Genomic DNA, 23457 nt, shown 5'->3' with positions numbered 1-23457 from the left:
TACAATTTTTCAATTTATATAGCCAAATAACCATAATGGCAGACAAAGGCTCTAAGGTGTTCCTGTTAATTTTCATACGCATTTAATTATATGTATCTTTAATATTAAGTAGACAATATTCTGTTAATTATTTGGCTATTCTGCTAAGTATGTTATTTGTATGTAGAAAATGTGTAGTAGTTGTCATATGCTCATAGGGTATACAATCTAATAAAAATAATTATTTATTCTTCAATCGGGTGAAATTATTGTTTCATTGTTAATACTTTTCAGAATATTTTGAAAACTCGCCAATCTTGTGTAGAATTGATTGATAAAATGGATAAAATTGTAGATATACCGCTTAGAGTTCGATCTAGCTTGTAATATTAAATATAACATCGAAACCGAGGAAAATGATTTGCATATTTGTTTTATGTAATTAATTCATCGCACCGACTATCGATATATAATATATTATTAACAATATATGGAAGTATATTAAATGACTATGTATATTTAGGTATATTTTATCGATAGTTTCGTTGGTTTCGCTGTAGCGATTAAATACCAAAAAAACGAAACAAAACACATTGCTTCACAAATAACAAAACTTTTTGCTGCGCCGCCGAAGAAATGTCGTGTCGGTCATGAATTAATTATTAATAAAAAGAAAAAAAAATTAAAGTGCTTGTGCAGTGCAAGTGTGAGTACCGGGCCACGGGAATTTGTATGATAAAATTTCGCGCTCATTGATAGAGGAAAACCTATACATGCATACGTGTGCACTTGATGGTCGCCGCACACGCACACAGAGTAGAAGTAGTAGTAGTAGAAAGTGCAGCAGCAGGCAGGCGCGGTCCATGATAAAGTATATATGTAAGCAAATCGGTAGCGTAGCGGGTATACTATACGTCGGTGTAAATAAACCGGGTCGCCCACATTCAAGGGGCGCCTCCTAGTACTCATCCCCGCTCGCTCTCGCTCTCTTGTTCTCCTGTAAGAATTGCGGAAAACGTGTTTAATTTTCGAGAATCTCTCTTTCTCTGTTCACTCTGTAGTGTGCGTGCCAGATTTTGTTGTTCAATTTAATTCGCCACATACACACACACACATACTAGTTAATCCTGACGCCCTGCTCTTCCTCCCCCTGCAGAAGCAGCATCAGCAGCAGCCACTATCTCCTCGCATCACCATCCAGCAGCGACGCACACCGGAGATATTTTCCATAGGTAAGTCGACTGTTGATACTTTTCTCCCCCATTCACGGCACACTTGCTCCTCATTTGGGGGGCTTAATCCGGCGCAAAAACATTTCAGTATAATATGTTCCTGAACTTGATTCTTATTGGAGGTCGGTGTCAATTAAACCGGTTCTCGGAATGGCACTGGGAGTCCGATGTCGGGTATCCGATGAAGATGCCAGGCTCCTCCAACAGTTCTTCTTTTTCTTGATGATTCAGTCGTTTTTAGCCAGGGTATATTTTGTTCATGGGGATGTGCGATTCTGTATATGTATTTCTGCGAAGGCGGCCCCCCCCCTTGAAAGATTGTATTCCAATAAGTTTTTAAGGAAATAGCTGAGAGGTATCCTCTTGTTCGAATATCTAAGTCATTTCTGGTTTTTTTCTCCCCTGTTTCTTCTTGGAATGTTCTGTTTTCTTGCTGGCCTATCGACTGCCCGCTTCTGGCCATTGCAAATGCGTTTTTTCATTCCGTTCTTTTTTGTTTGTTTTTTCTGCTATATTATCAGCCCACACTGTTGTTGTCGCACTGTGGAACTAAATGCATTAAGGTCGGCACTGGTATTTACTGTAATTAACGTTGAGGCAAACTAATGACGATGGGCCACGTACAAACTTAGTGCCCTCAGTGTTATGATGATGACAACGATGATAATAGTGACCGTCAGAGAGAAATGCTTGGGTCGCGACTCTGGGCGATCGTGAACACAAACAACAGCAAATAAGAGATTATGAGAAGAATTTCCAAAGAAACGTAAAAAAAACTCTACATTTTAGTGATTATCAGCCAAAATTGAGCACTTACCGAAAATGTATGATTACTCTGTGGAAATTTTAGTCACTCTTGACCTTTATCTACGGCAAGTAGTTCTTCCGCTCCATGCAGTTATGCATTGATAAGCAACGCCCACTGTAAATTAACCTTGCCCTCGGCCTCTACAGCAGTCTACACTTCTTTTTTTCTATCTATGTCTGCTTGCAAATTAAGCCGTAAATACGTGAGAAAGAAGGAGTGGGAGAGATAGAGAGGAAGAATGAAGGCCGCCATCCGAAACGGTTCTGAAACGTTTGATACCCTTGCAGATCGATCGTGGAAGTCCTGTGATTTAAAGTGGGAGAGAAACCTATTTATATTGCCAATCTGGATAGTTCCGACATTAAACCACAGATTGGCAGTAGATTCTCTTCGTATCTTTGCATTGTGTTGTAAGATTTACATATGTTAATTTATTTGAAACGAAGAACTGATATCCGCTCATATCCGTCTACCCTTTAATACCAAAAACTGCCACATGCCGCCAATAAATGAACGAAAAACTTTGTTTGTTTTTTCTTTGGACCACTTTTAATGTACTACAGAGAGATGATGATCTCCCCAACACACTCCTCTCTTTCTTGTTCTCTCTCCCTCTATTGCTCTCATCAGCGCAATGTAGCAATGTAGCACCCCTCCTCGCCCCTCTATTTGGGTAGAGAAAGCCATCAACGCTCCGTAAATTCCCTCGAAACCAACACTAAACTAACACACAGAACACACACACCTGCCGCAACGACTACAGTTATGGCTAGAAAAAGTAGCAGAGTGGAAGTAGAGGAGGACGTGGAGAAGGAGCAGCATCAACATTGCGATGCTGTATAGTCTGGAAGATTTCCCCATAGTAAAGCTGGTTTTACTCGCATCTTAATTGTCTCTAGGATGAAAATACTCTTTTTTTTATAGCACTGTCATTGCGGTTTTAGGTGGAACGTAAAATGAAAAAAAGAATAGATACAAGTTGGTCACAAAATGAAATTGTGGAAATGTGGGACATGTCAAGCCCAATGATCGGACACCTTTTTTTGATGGGAAATAAATGATGAGAATAGCCAAAGCTAATGATGAAGAACGTGCAGATAAAATTCTTCTAGAACTTCAAAATAGAGATTGAAGATGTAGCTCTCGCTCTTTTAAATCTCTCTTAATTGATATTCTCATAGGCCTTAAGAATCAACATTCTCATGGTGTTGTCCTTAAGAGTATAAAAAAGTTTAAGCAACTAGTTTTACCTCTTTTTTGTGGTCTCCGAGCCAAAAGCTGGCACTGTTGCGAATATTGCGGTGGCTTTTGTCTTTGTCATCTTTTATGGGCGGCCTCCTGTTGCCGTTGTTTGCCACACTGTCTGTCTGTATGCCACTCATGGCCAGATGAAGACCAACTACTCATCATGAGGCATCTCTACTGCCATTTCTACTCCCTCCCTCCCTCGTTGTGTGTGTTTTTCGAGCCTGATTGACTGCAGTAAGTGTGCATCAGGGGCATGCCACCACACAAACACACACAATGTCCAACATGAGAATTTTCTCTTCATAAAACGTTAATGAGTTTTAAGGCCACCCTCCCCGACGTGTTTGTTCATGTGGGAGCAAGTGGCTCCAAAAGTGGGCCTTGAAATTTCAATCCAAAAACAAGCCGATCTTTAAAAAAAACGAAACAGCAGTTGGAAAACCAACAAATAAAAATGGAACTCTACAATTACAAGCGTCATTGGCCTTATTTCTGTCTTTTTTTCTTAATTTTGGAAAACTGCTGTTTTGTTTTATCTTCATGAACGTCACACACAAGCACGCACATATTGCAAATACATAAAGACATTTACAAGGGCAGCATAAAGCACAGCTGACGTAGCGGATAACGGTATTTGTACAGCTTTCGCACTTCAATTTGACTGCAAATTGCTCTCTCGCATCTCCCCCATCGCCTTCGCTCACCATATCTCGCGCTCCACTTGACTCTGCTCTCACATTCCACTCTTGTTCTCCACTCTTACTCTCTCCCTCGCATATGCTACTGCTCCACTCTCGTTCTCCCACTCTTATTGCTTTTTTTTCTTAAGCGCTTTTAAGCTTCCGAAAATGATTACGCGGCATTTAACACATGGACACTTCCTCTCCTCCACGCTGCCACTGCTCCCTGTACAAAGTCAGAAAAATAACTAAGTTTCACTAGGTCGAATCATTAGATACCCTGCGAATTAGGCAGGCCAGTCTGACAGGAGTAAATGAGTGCTGGGTATAATTAAAGGAATAAAGTTTTCTTGAATATCATTCAAAATGTATAACACATGTATAGCGTTAATTCGGAATATCTGGAAGACCTGGTGACATGAGTCAATAAGACACATAGCAAGTGTATCAAAATGCTCCAGTTTCGTAAACATAGAACTTTTATTTCTATTTTTGGCAAATACTGTGGTTACAAACACACATACATATTTCCTCTAAGCCAGGGCCCCAGACAATATGATACTTGTTCTTGTTTGCTTTTGCTTTTATCATCTTTCTTATATTTTGCTTACGCATCTTGAAAGAATGGGGAATAAAACGGAAAAGAGGAAACAGCCACACATTTTCTTTTGCGGGCCCGCATACAAAGTTTTTGTACCCTATAAAAAGGATTGATGAAGGAAGAGTATGATGGGTTTTATTATTTGGTTGAGTAGAGTTGTAGAGTCTTGGCAAACGAAACGAAAATGATTGTATGCAATTGTATGCAATGCAACACATCTTGGTAGCATATTTAGCTATCTCTAATATGTACCTTCCAAATGAGACTTTTGCTTAGCATATGAAAAGCGGGGTATCTTTTAGTATCGCACTCCCCTACCACATAGCCACATTCTTGTATTTCGTTTTCTTGCCATTTCTTCTTGTTTTGTTTATAGTCATGATTTTTTATATTCTTTTTTCTATTCTCCTTCTTTTTTGTCTGTTCCTGTTTATTCTTTTTCAAAAAACTTGTGTTGTCTAATGAAAATGCCTTGATTATTTATGAGCATAAATTAAAAATTAACAGTACGCTGCACACAGTTACACACCCAGAAAAACAGAGAAAGAGAATACCGTCCACAAGCGTAATTCAATTATGTTGCATATATTTTATATTGCAAAAGGCAGGCAGCAGCAGCAGCAGAGGGAAATTTAAGAGCCATGCCCCCAGGGTCGGGTCGGTTGGGTTCGGTTTGGTTCGGGTAGTACTTTGACAAAGCCAAAACCAAGAGACCCAAAACCCAGCGAACCAACCAACCAGTGGAGCAGAGAGTCAGAGCCCCAGAGCTAGAGCTCCAGCAGCGACAAAGGTCCACACAGTCCGACCAGTGCTGCCAGCGTAGCAAATTTTCACAGCCAGTGCTGCCAGCGAAACACATTTTCAAGGCAGCAGCGAGCAGGGCAGAGCAAATGCAAAATGTGGGTGGTGTGCCCCATAAATTCAGATAAACTATTAGTGCATGAAAGCAGGCACAAACGAAGGTTCCACCATTCTCTATCTGTTATCGGCCCATACGCAAAACATATGTATGCATATCGCACAGTAGATAGGCAAAGAGTCAGACCAAACATAAGTAAACATTGTTTTGCACTCTATTTAGGAACCAAAGCGTATTACTCACGTGGCAAAAAGTCAACTTGACTTTGATTTAAGGGCCCATCAAACTAATTGCTTGGTCTCTATGGACTCTCTGTGAACTGAAACTAAAAGTTACGCAATGCGTTTCTTTTTAATTAGTTGAATGCCACATGGAATGGCAGAATGCTTTGCCACATCGTAGGCACGGTTTCGTTTTCTGTCTGTCATTTTATCAACAGTACAGAACAATACAATCTACATATGTACATACATAGTCGTATAGGCAGTATACGTAGCCAGAAATAGAAAAGAAACGCTGTTAATTGAAACTAAAAGTAACGCAAAGGTTTTTAATTTGTTCGATTGCATTTGCGACAGTATCTAGGGGAAAATGGAATGTAATTTCATGCCAATTTTCTTAAATACTATTTTGCATTTGTATATTTTAATATTTATGAGAACAATAAAAAATGGTCTTAGTTTTAAGAAAATCTAGAAGTTACACAAGTTTTACCACCGAGTTCAATGGCTTTTCACATATTTACAGCGCTACTAAAAAGATATGAATGAAATATTATTTCGTTCATTCATACTAATGCTTTTAAAACACCTAAATCAGCTTTACAGAAATTAAATTATTGATCCATATGATCCTATGATAAAAAATAGTAAATTCTCTTTGTCTGCATTCTCTATGTATGCCATCTGTAGTAGATGGCTGTAAAAATATAACAAACAAATATGACTCAAACATTCTGGTTTAAAAAGAGGTGGGGTGGAGGAATGGAGAATTTACACATTTGCATTGGTTTTTGTGCAGGGCTGCCGCTTCAAGATTATGCGGTTGTGTAAGCCATTGGGGATCTCTCTCTTTCTCTCCTTCTCTCACTCCACCTCCACCCTACAATAACCGAATGTATGCCATAGAAATTTGTATTCCATTGTCATGGACACGCATCACGCATCCCATATGGGCCATGCCTCATTCGCATTGCATTGGGCAGGCGCCAGTCCCGCAGTCCATCAGAGTGGCTCACAAATGTCCCCTATATATCCATGTGCACATGTATACATACATATTGCACGACATGTGGCTTGTGAGTGGGGGAGAATGTCGCGTACGTTAGAGTGCGATAAAAGAAAGAAGGAACCACGAGAAGGCACAGATGATGAAGCTGGGTGCTTCTGAGGCGGCGACTGCTGCAAGGAAAACGATTAAGTTGAGGCAATAATAAGGAAATAACATTTTAATGGGCATAAAGAGGAGATTGGCTTTCAGTGTGTACGTATAGGAATGGCGAGGAGAAAAGGGAGTACAGGAAAGGAATAAAGTGAGAGCAGCCGAACATCATACATATATGCGCGTGTGTGTGCATGGGATTGTCGATTACACGAAAAACCGCAAAACAGTCGAATCCCCTCTCCTGCTCGCGCCCTTCCCAGCACATCTGTTAAGCTCGTGTGCGTTCATGCGTGATTGCTAATCGCGATAAGCACGTGAATTTGTAATGGGATTTTAGGGCTAGGCTTGATTTTAATTTTAAAACTAGTTCAAAGCTAAAAAGAACAATACGAATAAAAGCCTATCCCTTTGGGCTTATTTGGAAAGGTTCCCTTGCCCAAGCAACGCCAGCAAATTAAACACAAATCACAATATTCTACAATGGGTAGTGAAATATCTTCACCTTTAAACAACAAAATATTCCCATCTATAATTGTAATTGTAACTTTTAGTACCTCTAATTAAGTCGAAACCACTTTAATTTTCGTAATTAGTTGAATCGCATAAACGATGCTCGTCGATGCCTAATGAGAGAAGAACCAAAGAACACAAAGGAGAGCCACGAGAAACAACAAATTAATGATGCGGGTCAAACCCCTAGTCGGAGGACATGAACTCTCCCCGCAATCCCCGCAAAATTAACATTGTTCCAAATGTCAAACCTCACAAAAAAAAAAGTTTTTCGTTTGTTCCACTTATTTGTCTTTTCCGGGCTCCGTCTCCCTTTTATGCACATTCTTCTATTTTATTTGGGTTTTGTTTCCCCCGCCGCAGCAGCTTCGTGCAAAGTTTTACAAATTGCAGGAGCAAAAAAATACAAGACAGAAAAAAAAACAACTTTACTTTTGAGAAAGGAAAGAAAAAAAAACGGTACTAAAAAGAACTGAAGTCTTGTAAATGAGCAATTGCTATGCAAACGCTTCGCCCGCTTAGCATATTTTCTGCTTTCTAAACGCCTCCACCTGCCAGCTCGAAACTTTTACTGGACTAAACTGGACTGGTCTAGAGTTCTGTTGGACTTCCATCTGGCTCTTCTGCTACATTTAACACTGCCGAATCAGCAGTGGCAGCATCGGAAGGGAACAAAGTTCTCCGTTCTTTTTGCCTTACATTTTTTACATAAAATACCCTGGAATTGTCAAGTGAAATAGGTAGATATATCCATTTAACATTAAATGTGATGGATCTCTGGAGTTTATTTCCTTTGGAATACATTTTTATCTAACGCCCAAGCATTTAAGAATTATTAAACTATTTCTGAGACAAGAGAAAAGACATAGAATAGATAGATGCAACCGATAGGGCTACTCCAACATGGTTGCACATTTTGTATCAACATTTATAGGAATTAACACTCGAGTTAATTTGTAGACACATGTAATGGGTATCCCATATCTATCTACATATATATATGTATATAGTTCAACTCTACCCCGCTTTCCATTGCTCTCCTTTTCGTTTAAGCCTTTCCAAACGTATCATACAAATGTGAGAGAGAAAACCATTAAGTTCTCGTTTTTTGTTCTCTCTCTATCTGTGTTACCTACTTTTTCACGCCCTCTATTTGCATTTAATTAAAATGCGTATCATGAAATCTCTTTATCTCCTTTTTTGCTACTTTGCCAAAAGATTTCAGCTCGAAAAAAATTAGCGCACAAATCCCCTTTTTGAGCTTTGAATAGTTGATGGTTGGAAATGATAATGACGGGCATGTCGATGGCTTTATATCCCAAGATTATTCAGTTGTCAATTTCTCACATTTCTCTTCATTAGGCGACAGGTTCTTTTTCGGTTTCGTTTTTCTTTGGAATTTCACTTCTCTTATCTATTGAATCTTTCATTTTCGTCATTAATCTTATCTGTTTTCTGTGGTTTTTTGTCAGGAAGAAAATGTTTATGGTTTAACGAATCATTTAAATTGATATAAACAATGGTTTACAAAAGGAAATACAAATAAGAATAAATGTTCTTTTGGAGTTTGTATTTGTGGTTTGCCTATTTAATGAAGCGCTTAACCCACGTGCGTCTAGGTTCTTGGAGTTCTCAGCTATAATCAGCTGCATAAAGCATCTTCTGAAATATCTTTAACATTTTAAATCACGTTGTCACACTCTCCTGATATCATTGCCCACAATCTTCTCTTCCACTGGGGCGGATGGGGCACTCTTTTAATTGCTATTGCTTATATCTCACGAATTGAGAAAAACAAAAGCCGCCCATCTCAGGAGCTGAGGGAGCTGGCTGCGGGGGTAAAAATTAACATTTTATTAGCAGAAATTGTGAGGCGTTGGTTGTCATCGTCACCACGTCGTCTGTCGTCGTCGACGTCTTAGTTCATTAACCTGCCCCAACGGACAGTAGACAGTATACGGCAATAGAGGCAGCAGCGGACCTCCCATTTGTTTTTATGACTCCCAGAGCAGTCCGGAGCGCCGACGACTGAATTTATTTTGTGGATTGTGGATCGTATGTGTGTACACTATACAGTGATTGTTGCGACGTATTTATAGCGCTAATTTGTATCATTTTGTACCCTTTCCTTTAGAAGAGTATAGCGATTTTTAATTCTGGAACTAGCTCTTCGCTTATTGTTTTTTGTTTCTACCAACGGTTGACTCTATAACTATTTTATTGACTCAATAAAAAATGTCCTTTTCATTGATAAAATTGCATGCAGTGGCACTTGTTTCAAGAATCCTCACAAGAATCTTTTTTGTATATTTTCAAGAGTATCTGTAGAAAGCTTTGCTCTCCGAAAGCAATTATTCCTTTCTTGTTTTCGGCTGGCTTTCTGCATGCCAACATGAAACAGAAATAAATTTTATTTGTGTGCAATATAAATTACGCGCCTTTCACATTTGGCCACAACAGTTCCAGAACTTTAGAATAAAGTCATCGGGAGCTTGGGGAACGGCTGGCGCTGGCAGTCAGCCACAGATCATTAAAGTGCCAAGTGCAGGGCCGCTTACCCCTAACACACGCCCACAAACAACAGACAAGCATTACCGTCTGAAAACAACGGCATGCCTTAAATTTATGTTGCATTTTTATTCCTTTTTGTGGGTATGTGCCGTGCCGTATGTGTGAGGATGTATGATTCAAATGAGCGCACTTAATTATACAAAGTATTTTCGTGGCTCAACTTAAACTCGAGTGATTTATTTATTATGGGGGGGGGGGGGGGGGGGGGCAGAGTAGCAGCATGCTGCGGCATCAAAATGATTAATTAATGGATCTGGATGTGTGCAGCAGGTATTTCACGTATGCAGATCAGCTTGTGGAAGCCATGTGGATTACACGGAATTTCCATGGAAAGACAAGGACTCGACCCCTCTCGATAAAGTCAGTTGACGGATCCTTTAAAAGAAATACATTTTGAACGCATACACTTAGGAATCAAGAGATCTGGCATATGAGGTGTCATAAGCTAAATGGAACGGGGATTGAATGAATGGGTGATAAATTGTTTCAACGTGAATCCCTCCCATGTGGCCGCGGACGCTTTTGCAAAAAAAAGAAACAAAGCAAAAAGCAGATGTCGTCTGTCATTTTCGAGTGGCTCCTGGGAACCGATAATAATAGGGGCCTGCTCAAACGGTCGGTCGGTTGGTTGGTCCAGTCATCATCATCTGGTCAACCAACGACTCTCTTAATTGTACAATTTCATTAATTGCATGTAATTGCTAGCATTCTCCAAATTGTTTTGTACAGTTTTTTGCACTGTCTTTTGTTTTGCTTTCATTTTTTGCTGATGTTTTTGTATACCCTCTCAAATGGGTGGTCATGATATTTTAATAGGGTTTTATAAATGGGAGAAGGAAATGTGAAAATTTGTGTTCTAATATGAAATAAATCCATTATATATGGATCAAATAGTTCTTACATAGGGTATACGTTTTGGTGTAAAGATAAATTAAGCAATCGTTAAATTGTACAATTACCATAGATATTATAGAAACAGTGCGTATAAAACTCAGCCATATTTTTAGAAGAAACTTATATTTACCAATAGAACCTCACAATCTGTAGTTTCAGGTGTTTTTTTTAGCATGTGACAAATGTTTTAACTGTGTTCTTAACACGTTGATCGAGCGAACGATACGCTTACACATGTCGTGCGTGTGATGTGGCACTGCCAATTGTGGAGGTGGCACGCGTTACTTGGTGGGATCAGCTCCTAACAAGTTTTACCTTGGATTGTAATTCCCTTCAAAGGTTACGATCAATCAATCTTCCTCCCAAATTCTCCCTCAGGACGCACTAGCAAATGCTCCAAAAGAGCAGGTCGTGACGTGGCCCAGTAATAGTCGCTCTTTTAGGGTATCAAAATCTTCGATTTTCGGTCACTTCTGTTTATTTTATTTTGCACTTTTAATTGCATTTTGTGTTACTATTTCATTTTGTAAGCATTGTCACAGCGCTGCTGCCTGTTGCCCAATTATTGCAATAGCTATTTATGCCATACGAGTATTTGCTGTCGTAGTAGTCACAGTTGATCAGAGTGCTCTGTTGAGGGAGGGGGGCTTGCTGACCTTCGCCCCAACAGAGCCAGCCAGCCGCCAATTCATTAATAAATTGCTTCGAAACTTTGATTGTCAGCTACAGATACAGACAGTGCAGAGAGATTTCTCGAGAGTGGAATAAAATGTTGATTTTCAAGTGCAAAACTGGTTCAATTCGATCTTGTTATCTTTTAGTGGGGCTCTGCTGGCTCTTCCGCCTTTCGGCGGCGTTGGCCAAAGAATTTCCCATAAAAGTTGACACAGATTTTCATCAAATTAATTGCTTTGCGCTTTTTAGAGTGCGCCGTGCGCGCGCTATGTTGCCGGGGCTGCTGCCTGCCAATGACACTCAACAAGCGTGCTAAGTGTTGTACACAAGTGCAGTTAACCCTGAGACACGCACAAACCTGTATAGAATACAGTAGAGATTCGGCAACATGAACATGCATTGCGAAAGAGAATAACATTGGATAATAATCTAAAGATTGCTCTTAACCTCAAAAGGCAGTACATCTATACAGCAAATACATAAGTTAGAATAAAGAAATAGTTGTTCAGTCGTTGTAGAGCAGATTTCACTGTGCCTCGAGATAGTTTGCCACGCCTTTGACGCCCTCGTCCCAAACTTATCAGTAGCAATAAACAGGAAAGCTTAAAAAGCTTTCAGAGTGCCATCCCATACTCTTTACCTCTTGTAAAAAATGTTCGCTTCCGCTTCCCGCCTATAGAAACAAAAGAAATAAAGATAGATAAATACATATATGTACATATGTATGTACATATGTATGAATAGATATATGGCAGGTGAGAAGGGGAAACTGCAAGAGAATATTACCAATATTTATGGCAGTTTGACAGTTTTTCAATGTTACCAAGCTACGTGCTTTAGATAGTTGTGTGAGCTCGCAACGCTCTCTATTTTAATTAAAAATTCCAGAAAATTAAATTACACACATTTTTTTGCTGGCGCATTGCAGTAAGGGAGGGCAAATAAAAAAACTCAAAGGCAAGTGCGAGCGAACGAACGGAACGAAACACCCACAAAGGGCAAAAGGGGAAGAGAAACAGAGAAATCAACGCTCAAGTTCAGCGATGGCATCGGGCAGCAAATGTTCTCTCGCCGTCCCCTTCTACAATTGAAGTCGATTGTCAAACATAAATCATCAATTTTGTTGTCGTTGCCTCTTCGACCAAAACAGTGGGCTGAAAGGGCGCAATCAATTATGAAATATTTCTGAAAACTTTTTGAACACCAATTACTTCAAGTGTAAAAGTGTTCATGGCATTCGGTAAGGTGTTTTAATTTTTGACTCACCCTCTAAATAATTGTTAGTTTATTAGAAATACCACTTCTTAATTTATCTAATAAATAAACGAAAACAGTCTTAATCAGTCCGGATTTATGTTCCTATTGGAAATCCATAGGCAGCAGAATTATTTAATTTATTTCTCCATATTTATGTCCGCTTCCGGCCACTGTGCAGCTCTATCTCTAATTCAGTCTTTCTTTTATGATGCTTACATTTCTTGCGTGCCCTAACTGTTGTTTTGCTTCTGTTTTGCTATTTCTGTTCCTTTCTTCGGCTTCCACTCGAGAGCGCGCCGCGCCGCCTGTCGCGGCATGCTGTTGCTTCAATTGCTTTAAATTGAATTATAATTAAGTGCTAATGTAAATTGAATAAGTATGGTTATCTGATAATAGCTTAATGTAATTATTTATTGACAAGAGAACGGCTAACAATGATTAACTTTTATGAGAATTTTATTAGGAAAATCGTTGAGCGTTTAAAAGCCTTTTTTTTTATTTTCTGCAAAATATATATAACATTTTGGACGAATGCAGCTATAAATTAAATAAGAAAAACAATGAAAACAAGCATTGATTCTGGAGTGTACAAAATAATAAATCTCATTTGCATTTTACTTTTTTCATTCTAAGTCTGTGGACTGGCCATGGCGCTTGTAATGTGTGCTCTACTTGTTATCCCATCTGAAAATTATGTTTGTAATTTTTTTTAATCTGGTAAACCTGATTACCTGTCAATTAGCAGTTCACAAAGCATGACTGCAGCTCCTCCCACTCCTCTTTTTTCTCTCTGTCCGTCTGTGTGGATAATTGCATTTCAACATTTTACCCAGATGCCAATTATGCTTTTCCAGCCGAACACACACACAGAACCCACAGAAATTGTAAAATTAATTCATTTGACATAATTGTAATTGAATTGTCTATCGCACAATATCTGTACACACGTACGGAGACTCATCGCACTCTTCCTGCAAATAAAATAAATGTCAGCCAGCAGCAGCAAAACAACCATGAAACAGAGCTGTTACAATTTGATTAATTTAAATAAAACAACACAAGACCAGCCCAAATCAAATTTAAAGACCATATTTAATATACAAAGATGTTGCTTTATGTTACATACATTGTTTTTTTTTATCAGCACCATCAGATTCCAGTTTTAAACATTTTTTATACGTTTTTTTGAAATGTTTAATTGAAAGTGAGATTTAATTTACATTACGACTGTATGACACACCGCTAAAGCTTCTCCGTCAAATTAACAATTATATACATATGTATGTAAAAAACATGGAATTAATTTTGTTGCTTGTATTTTTTTTCATTTTCATTAAATTTATTATTGATGACTCCCGCCAATGGGCCACTCCTGTGTGCAGCCAGCAGCAGCATCTGCTGAAGCTCTCTTCTACCCCTCTTTAGGATCTCTGTGGTGTGTAGGGTCACCTCTTGTACATGCAATTGCATATTTTAACAGAGTGTTCACTCTAGAGCCTCCTTATCCCCTACGGCCTTGCCTTGTCTCTTGGCCTACCCCCTTCCCGGATCTGTGCCTGCTGGTGGTACGAGAGGTGGCTCCTACATACAAGTGTGCGTGCAACGTGATGGTGGGAAACTGGTTTTTTTCAGACTCCCGGAGACGACTCGACTCTTGTCTAGTTTGGCAAGAGAGAAGCTCAACGACGACGTCGCATGCCTTATGAATGATTCAAATGCACGTTATGTGCGCGCCAACAAAAAAGGCAAAAAATAGTGTTTGAAACAGAGCGTTTGGCGTCTCGAGGTTTTTATACCCTATTATTTGATTTTAGAATTTTTATTGAGGAATTTAAGCTAATGATTGACTGAGAAAATCACAGGTTATTGTCGGCTGCTCTGGTCACATTATCAACGAATTGGAAACTAGAAAGTGGATACTGTCATTAATAAGGTTTATATAATTGTTGAATTCATTCCTTAAGTTGCGAACATCTTGTAAAGCTTAATATACTCTCCTTACTCAAGAGCATGCTAAGAAATCCAGCAGAAAAGCCCTGGAAAAATACCGTTAAGAGTTGTTGCGCTTTTACTGTAGCTCCTCCTCTTCTCTCACTCTCGACAGCCGGCAGCTTTCGTTTGGCTTGTTGTTTGTATGTTTGTCGTCTGCTTGATGCCACCTCGCCTCTCTGCTCAAGCCCCTGCTAGTGCTGTTGCCGCTTCTGTTGCTGCTTCTGCTGATGTTTCCTCGTCTGACTCTGTTTTGCCTGACTGTTGCCTTCTGTGACTATGACCTTTGTCAAAGGAATTTTTTGGCCAAAACGGCATTTGAAATACTGTTTTTCTTCATTCCGTTGGCATTTGGGTGTGCAAGCACGAGATTCAGAGATTTTTGCGGTGGGAGCTAAAGTCAGATATCCAGCAATGGAGCCAGAGAGCCAGCCAGATCCCCGACCGAATCCCAAAGCCGGAAAAGAGGTATTGCAATTTAAGCTTTGATTCGATTTATCGGTGCAGCTGTGGCATTTGCATGGGAATGGCATGTGTGTGTGTTTTTGTGGGATTGTGTGTGTTCCAAAAAGGAAGTGGGTGGATGGAATAACAAAATGTATCAATACAAATGAAAATAATTGAGATGTTTGCATTTGTATCTTGTATGTATTGGCTATCGCCAGACAAATTGTCTTTTCCCATAGAATGGCATTCAATATTTGTTGAATAGAACAAATCGCTTTGCTGGTGCTTTGAAGATAGATAATCAGATAGATAGATAGATAGATAGAAGTGAAAGGAAAACCGATTCATTTTTTGCATCAATAATAATTATACTATAATTTGGTTAACAAATTCGAATGTTTATTCGTACCTTTTGGTTGCATCAGTCATCAATAAGTATTGTAATACTAACATTCGAAAAGTATAGATAAGGGAACACTTTCAGCACTTTCAGTGCATACAATTTCGAGTTGCAGATATTACAGGGAAATTCGGACTGTAATTCGACTAAAATACAGTCGGACACCTTTTTTAATGCAGTCAAATTATTTGTTATATAAACCCTATTCCCTATAAACCCGGTTGTATACCTTACCCGGACTGGTATAACATAATGCTGCCATAAAGAAATATATTTCTCTGCATATTACTACACGTCACTCAAAACAGACATGTTAATGCACTGTTAAGCACTATCTCGCTCTTTAAGGCACACGGCAATTAAGAAGCTCATGTTAAGGTTCCCTCAAGCGCGTAAAAGCAACCGCTAATTAACATGATTTAGTGTTAAGCCTCTGTTAATTACAGAAAAGTTATACAACTGTTCAGAGAGCAATGCTGTTAAAGCTTCTAATAGTTCAACTACAACCAGTCCTAGAACACCAGAGCAACGAGTCCTAATCGTGTCTTCTTTTTAGTGCTACCTGATAGAATTATAGAGGGAAATCGAATGTTACAAATGCCTTTTTCTATGCCGCCGGGAATGACAAACCATTTTATGAACCAATTATTTATTTATGTGCGAGAGAATAAATCGTGACTTTTTGCCCCAAAACAAATCACAATTGAAATGTAAAAAAAAAAAAATAATAAATTGTGAAGTACTATTTATCGGATTATCGAGCCACACAAAAAAAAAGAGATTAATTCGTTATGGAATCATGGCTGAAAATATGAAAGAAATCTCATAACTTTCATTTTCTCATTATCTCGATTTGATTTATCATGCTTTTTGTTTCGTTTGGCTTTCTTTGCAGTTAAATAATATCCCAAGGTCTTTGGAGAGAGAGAGAGAGAGAGAGATAGAGAGAGAGAGTGAACTGTCGAACTACAAACGACGGCTGTTGGAGACGGATTGGTCCGGGCATGAGAGTTGGCCGAGGCGATACTGGACCTGGATGTCGCCTCAATGGATTTGCAATCGCGAATTGTGAGAGGAGCTTAATACCTATAGATGGAGTTAAGTCATGAGAGAAGACAACAAACAGACCAACGACGACGTCAGAGAAAGATGAGAAGTGCTCCCAAATGTGCCAATAAACAACAATTTTAAACTAACAAACAATTCACGCTTGAGGGAGCGATAAAAGTCTGATACAACCGAATGAAACATAAAACAACAATCGCAACAGATAAAAAATTTTTATAAAAACATAAGGCAACATTTATCAACATATCGACTTACAGGGGTACTAGAAACAGGAGTTTAAAATGTTCTGTGAGGAATAAAAAAAAAACAATAGGAAATCAGACGAGAGACCCACAACATCAATAAAATAAACCAAACTACGGCTAAAAATAACCGAAAGGCCAGATATACATAACAATAGTTAACAAAATAAAAACATAAACATGACCTTCTCGAGCTTCACACGAAAAATGCGTGGACGGATGCGCTCCAATACCTGTCGGATTGTGCTCTTAACCTCTTTGGTATGGGTGATCTTTGATTTTGTGCTAATTACCCGCTATTCGGATTGCATTGGCAAGGATGGATGGCGTTGCAAACGTTCCGGAGAGTTTGATGTAGAGGTAATATAGAGCTTTACATTTTTATGATATATTTATAATAATTTGTATTATTAGCTACCCAATGCCGAACCGCTGGTGGACGATAATCAGCTGGTGGATGACAATGAAATCAATACGGAAAAATCTTTGGATGGTGACTCGGGCAGTGCCGTGATTATGGGTCAGGGCTTTGCATCCGGTGGCATTTCCATGACATATCCCAGTGTATCACTGAAGAAATGGTTCCTAGCGCCCACCGTTGAGGAGACCAAGGGCAAACCCGGTGAGATGGGTAAGCCCGTGAAGATACCCGCTGATATGAAGGATCTCATGAAGGAGAAGTTCAAGGAGAATCAATTCAATCTGTTGGCCAGTGACATGATCTCGTTGAATCGCTCTCTAACCGATGTCCGGCACGAGGGGTGAGTGCTTAACAGTGCCATCCATCTTCGAAAACTAATCCAAAATGTTTTTCCTCTTAGGTGTCGTCGCAAGCACTATGCCTCAAAGCTGCCCACCACATCAATTGTGATAGTATTCCATAATGAAGCCTGGACGACGCTCTTACGTACAGTCTGGAGCGTCATCAATCGTTCTCCGAGGGCACTGCTCAAGGAAATCATTCTGGTGGATGATGCCAGTGAAAGGGGTAGGCTGCAGCCAGACTATTCTTTACTCTATAGAGTACATAGATAATTAAATTTGTAATTTTAGATTTCCTGGGTAAACAGCTGGAGGACTATGTGGCAAAGCTGCCGGTGCGAACCTTTGTGCTGCGCACAGAGAAACGTTCGGGTCTGATACGTGCACGACTGCTGGGCGCGGAGCATGTGAGCGGTGAGGTTATCACCTTCCTGGATGCCCATTGTGAGTGCACAGAGGGTTGGCTGGAGCCGCTGCTCGCTCGCATTGTACAGAATCGTCGAACGGTTGTGTGCCCCATCATTGATGTCATCTCGGATGAGACATTCGAGTATATCACAGCATCGGACTCTACGTGGGGTGGCTTCAACTGGAAGTTGAACTTTAGATGGTTCGCACATATGGCTTTTTCTTTAACGATTATTCTGAAATACTTAAACTTCTTTTTTATCGCCCAGGTATCGAGTGCCCTCCCGTGAGATGGCTCGTCGTAATAACGATAGAACTGCTCCTTTGCGCACACCCACGATGGCTGGTGGTCTGTTCTCCATCGATAAGGATTACTTCTATGAGATTGGATCCTATGACGAGGGCATGGACATTTGGGGCGGCGAGAATCTGGAAATGTCGTTCCGTGTAAGGCAAAGTCACATGAAATTTTCTGCCATAGTTTTTCTTCTCTTTTGTTTTCGTTCATGATTTTCGTTTCCTTTAGGCCCATAATGAGTCCTTTCATAACTCTAAGAATTATTTTTTATTTTATTTTCCTCATTTTATTTTTTTTTTAAGTCTTTACATTTTTAACGTAAATTGAAGCAAAAATTATTTCTAATCATAAAACGAAACACACACAAAAAACAAACATTACATCCAATGATAACCCTCAGATATGGCAATGCGGAGGCATTTTAGAAATAATACCCTGCTCCCATGTGGGTCACGTGTTCCGTGACAAATCGCCGTACACCTTCCCCGGCGGCGTGGCCAAAATCGTTCTCCATAATGCGGCCCGTGTGGCCGAGGTGTGGCTGGACGAGTGGCGTGATTTCTATTATGCAATGAGCACAGGTTCGAAAAAACAACAATCCAAAAAATTAAAAACAAAAAAAAACCAACAAACAAAACAATCAAATAACATTTTCAAAACCACCAAAACGATTTTATATTGCGTGCATCTAACTCCTAACTTTAAGAATTACTCGTTATCTATTCGTAATTGGCTTTAATTCGCTAATAAAACAGAAAAAAACATGTAAGCAAGGTCCTCCAACTAAAACACTAACCAAAACCTAAACAGTAAATTAAAAACTGACATGTTTTTTCAGAGCATAAAACAAAGCATCAAGTTATTAAACTAATCTAAATAGCTAAAGATTTTGTGTAACCACCTACCTACATACTATATAGCCTACAAACATATACCTACCAATAAATAACTATGAATAATTCCTAGCTATCCAAACATATATATATATAAAATGTATAGATCGGACCCCTAACACTATGACAGTACGAACAACCATCGCTTCAACTTCAAGTATTTCGCACTGGCATATCCCTATCTGAGAATATTTCCCTTTTTTAATTTTTTTAATCGAAATTCGAATTAATATTTTAATGGATTTTGCTCAGAGTCCCAAGTTTCTTTTGTGCTCATGCTCATTTCTCTCTCTCATGTCCGTTCATTCAAGAAACTTTTACTAAACATTACAAATAGGTATTAAAGTACTCTCCAGTATAACCAGAAAGTTGTGTAATACCGATTTGAGATCCTAAGCTAAACATAACTTACATACATACTACATATAACTTGTTGCTTATTAATTATGCTTTAAGTATCAGAACGATTGGTAATTAATTTGATATAATTAGTTCATTTTTATTTTTAGTTGTAACTAATATTTAATTTGATCATCTTTTTCTTATGGTTTGAATAACTTTTGTGCCCCCTGGTTGTATCTCAATGGGTTCTGGGTGTGGTATTTAAAAGCACTTAGGAAAATCAAGTTATAGTAGAAGTAAGCGTTACTGCCGCTTGGGTTTTAGTCCCTATTCTCGTCGAGAGTTTCACAACAATTCTCTTTAGAGGTCCGGTCTAACTCTTATAGTTTTAGGAGTTAAGGCAGCGTATACTCGATATTTTTAGTCGTTGTTGATTTAACATGTGAAACTTATTAAGTGGATACTCTTAAGCATTTCTATCATGGTCCTTCAACCATCTCTCGAAAGCGGAAACATAACTAAAGCTTACAGCTACCATACAATTTTTAAGTATGTGCTTCAAAAATGTCCATTCACTGCTCTAAAAGCTACTCGTTAGATTCAGAATATTTAATCGTTAATTATATTTTCCAGATTAGCTAGTAAAGTGCTTAAAATCTACAAGTCGCTCTTTCTTTACCTCACAATTCTTCCATGTCCCTTAACTCTGTGGGGTGTTTTTAGGATAGAACTACAGCAGGCACTCGCTATTGTAACTTTATATAACAAAAAAACAGCTTTTCTCTATATATATTTGTGTATATCTTTCTCGTCCAATTTCTATTTGCCAAAAAATGCTCGATTGTAATGCTCGATTGTCGAAAACACACAACTCTTATGAAAAAAAAAAAAACAAACACAATGAAAACCACAAAAAAAACGCCTCTGCCTCCAGGTTTGGATGTGTGGCGGTGTCCTCGAGATTGCGCCCTGCTCCCGTGTGGGTCATGTCTTTCGCAAGTCAACGCCGTACACCTTCCCAGGCGGCACAACGGAGATTGTGAATCACAATAATGCGCGTCTGGTTGAGGTTTGGCTGGACGACTGGAAAGAGTTCTACTACAGTTTTTATCCAGGTTAACAAACTAAAAAAAAACAAACAAACAAAACAAAACAAAACAAAAACCAAACCAAAACCAAACCGAATGCTTCCTTCACTCTCTGTCTCTCATTCTCACGTTCTGTTCTCTCTGTCTCTACTATATATTTCTTGTGTCTGTCTCTTATATAGTGTTTTGTTCCGTATATCCACCCTATGCATACAAAAATATTAAGTGCAAGCAGCACGTCCTGCATTACTGCAAATGTCTATATCAATATCTCAATATTTATGATTTATGGCATGGCCGTGACAAATAAAATCCAAACCACCAAAAGCAAACAATCAACCACGAAATAGTTTTATCGATTCACCTTTTAAATACATTTTATTTCGTTATGTGTAGGACAGAGCCACTAGAATTCTTGACTTTACCTTTTTTTGTTATTATATCTTCAACATTCCACGACCCACTCTCCCCCACACCGCACACCCAACGCCTGTTTTCTTTGTCCTACCCACAGTTTTGTCTTTGCATTTTTCACATCAGGTGTATTCACGGAATGGTATTTGGATTATGGTCTATTCCAAACTTTGTGAATCAATACCCCCAACATTTTTATTTGTCCTTTGTTAAGGTTCTCCAAATAAAACTTAAAATTAATAATGTAAAAGCTTTGATAGAAAACGATTTTGGGTTATGGGTTTTAGCGCTTCAAGCTGTAAATGTTGTGTACAATAATAGCATTAGTGTTGGTATTTTCGTGGCGTATTTAAAAAATAACCTAAATTATTTGTTGTATATTAATTTCTAAGCCTTTTGTGTATATAAATGATATTACTGGCACGCTTTAAATGTACTAATATAATTTTCCTGCAGCACCCGCACAAGTTCTATTGTAATTTTGCTTCCAAATTGCTTCTAAATGTAGAACCTAACACAAACACAGCCCACACTTACATTGATGTTGTTCCGCCAAGTACTCGAGTGTCCTTATTGAACTCTTAAATCTCTCTCTCTCTCTCCCCTTGTTTTGGTGATACTTTAGGTGCTCGCAAGGCTTCGGCTGGCGATGTTAGCGATCGTAAGGATCTGCGTGATCGTCTGAAATGCAAAAGTTTCCGCTGGTATTTGGAGAATGTATATCCAGAGAGTTTAATGCCTCTCGATTATTACTATCTGGGAGAGGTATGTTAACTGCTTTAAAATATATTTCATTGAACTCAAGCACCCATCCTCTGCCTATAGATACGCAATGCGGAAACCGAAACCTGTCTGGATACCATGGGCAGGAAGTATAATGAAAAGGTAGGCATTAGCTATTGCCATGGCTTGGGTGGCAATCAGGTGTTTGCCTATACCAAGCGACAGCAGATCATGTCCGATGATCTGTGCCTCGATGCGGCCAGCTCCAATGGTCCGGTCAATATGGTGCGTTGCCACAATATGGGTGGCAATCAGGAGTGGGTCTACGATGCGGAGGTAAGTATCTGTAAACTTAATCCTGTATCTCTGAGTACTAAAGATGTGTTTTGATAACAGGAAAAATGGATACGTCACACGAATACGGGCCAGTGCTTACAGCGTGCCACCAGAGATGATGCCAATACGCCGCTGTTGCGGCCCTGCAGCTACGGCAAGGGTCAGCAGTGGCTCATGGAGTCCAAGTTCAAGTGGCAGGCACACTAGCAACCCTCGCATCAGCCAACCGATAACTAACTAACAACAAAAACTAAACTAAACGGATCCTAATAACTATACTGAGAACTTCCAATTTGTGTTGATTTTTGCTGGCTTTTGTTTATTGACATTTATGTAGCCTTAAGTTTTTTTTCTGATCTAAGTTTTTCTCTCTAACTCTGTCTCTCTCTCTCTCTCTCTCTATGTATGAGTGAATGTGTTTGTCCTTTGTGGCAGGATGTCTTCCCAAGTGTATGGAGTGTATGTGTATGACTACGATTTATATAGATCTATATATATATGATATATATTGTAATTGTATATTTAAATTAGCTTCGACCAAGTACCAATAAATTGGCATTTAAATGACATTTTGTGCTTCACAGAATATGATTTAAAGCAAATGCAAGGCCAAGAGCAATTGCCACAAGTGTGTCATAGCAGAAACATAATATACATAAATTAATAATTAATAATACAATAAAACAGCAGCACTTCCCCGGCCCAAAACATTCCTAGATAGAATAAACATATATGAGAGGGACACAATTGTTTTCATGCTGTGTTCCTTACCTGTCCCTGTCCCTATCCTACTATTAGGCTATATTAAATATCAAAAGAAACCTCTGTTTGCTTTGTACCAAAACGATGCGCCCTTCATATCATACAAGAAAATGCTTCTAAATCCCCCATAATCATTATACAAGAAATGGAAAATCTCTAAAAAAAATTGCACGCATATCATAAATACAGTGTAAAAAAATTATTTATAAATGACATAATTCAGATGCGAAGTAAACCCCAAGAAAAGGAAAACAAATTGTACATAAAATTAAAGTAGCTATTAAAAATATACATTTAAATAAAATATTTATATGGCATGTATGTAAATGCGTATATGCGAAGCAAGCAAAAACCTGTACTATAAATTGCATTTAGTTCTAAGTTCGACTCTAGGTTCTAAATTAAATTTAGATTTAGTCCAAATTTTGGCAAACATCATACACAAAATAGCTCTCCATTAAACAAAAGAAAAGCCAAGAATTGCTCAACGACAAAGAGTCTGTCAGCTATTGTGTAAATATTTCCAAAAAGTATTTCAATTAAACTTGAGTAAAAGATACGGAAATTCCACAGAAACCCTTTAGATGA

The 23457-nt window shown here is 38.8% G+C and overlaps 1 protein-coding gene across 2 annotated transcripts; it reads left to right on the top strand.

The window, feature by feature from the left end:
* The first annotated feature begins 552 nt into the window (after positions 1-552).
* On the top strand, positions 553-23336 carry LOC117584774 (polypeptide N-acetylgalactosaminyltransferase 5). 2 transcript variants are annotated; one of them, XM_034273877.1, is made up of 11 exons: positions 553-685; positions 1136-1211; positions 16429-17203; positions 17258-17604; positions 17665-17831; positions 17897-18215; positions 18283-18460; positions 20481-20661; positions 21674-21813; positions 21874-22107; positions 22168-23336. In XM_034273877.1, the coding sequence occupies exons 3-11, from the start codon at positions 17024-17026 to the stop codon at positions 22312-22314; spliced, it is 1893 nt and encodes a 630-aa protein (XP_034129768.1). In that variant the 5' UTR covers positions 553-685; positions 1136-1211; positions 16429-17023; the 3' UTR covers positions 22315-23336. The 2 variants fall into 2 exon arrangements, with proteins under 2 accessions (XP_034129768.1, XP_034129767.1); XM_034273876.1 differs by lacking the exon at positions 20481-20661 and adding an exon at positions 18712-18892 and having other exon boundaries at positions 555-685.
* The last annotated feature ends 121 nt before the right edge of the window (positions 23337-23457 follow it).

This window comes from Drosophila guanche, unplaced genomic scaffold (genome assembly GCF_900245975.1).
Source record: "Drosophila guanche unplaced genomic scaffold, DGUA_6, whole genome shotgun sequence".
Taxonomy (NCBI): domain Eukaryota; kingdom Metazoa; phylum Arthropoda; class Insecta; order Diptera; family Drosophilidae; genus Drosophila; species Drosophila guanche.
The sequence above is the reverse complement of the archived record's forward strand: the minus strand, read 5'-3'. Positions and strand labels throughout refer to the sequence as shown.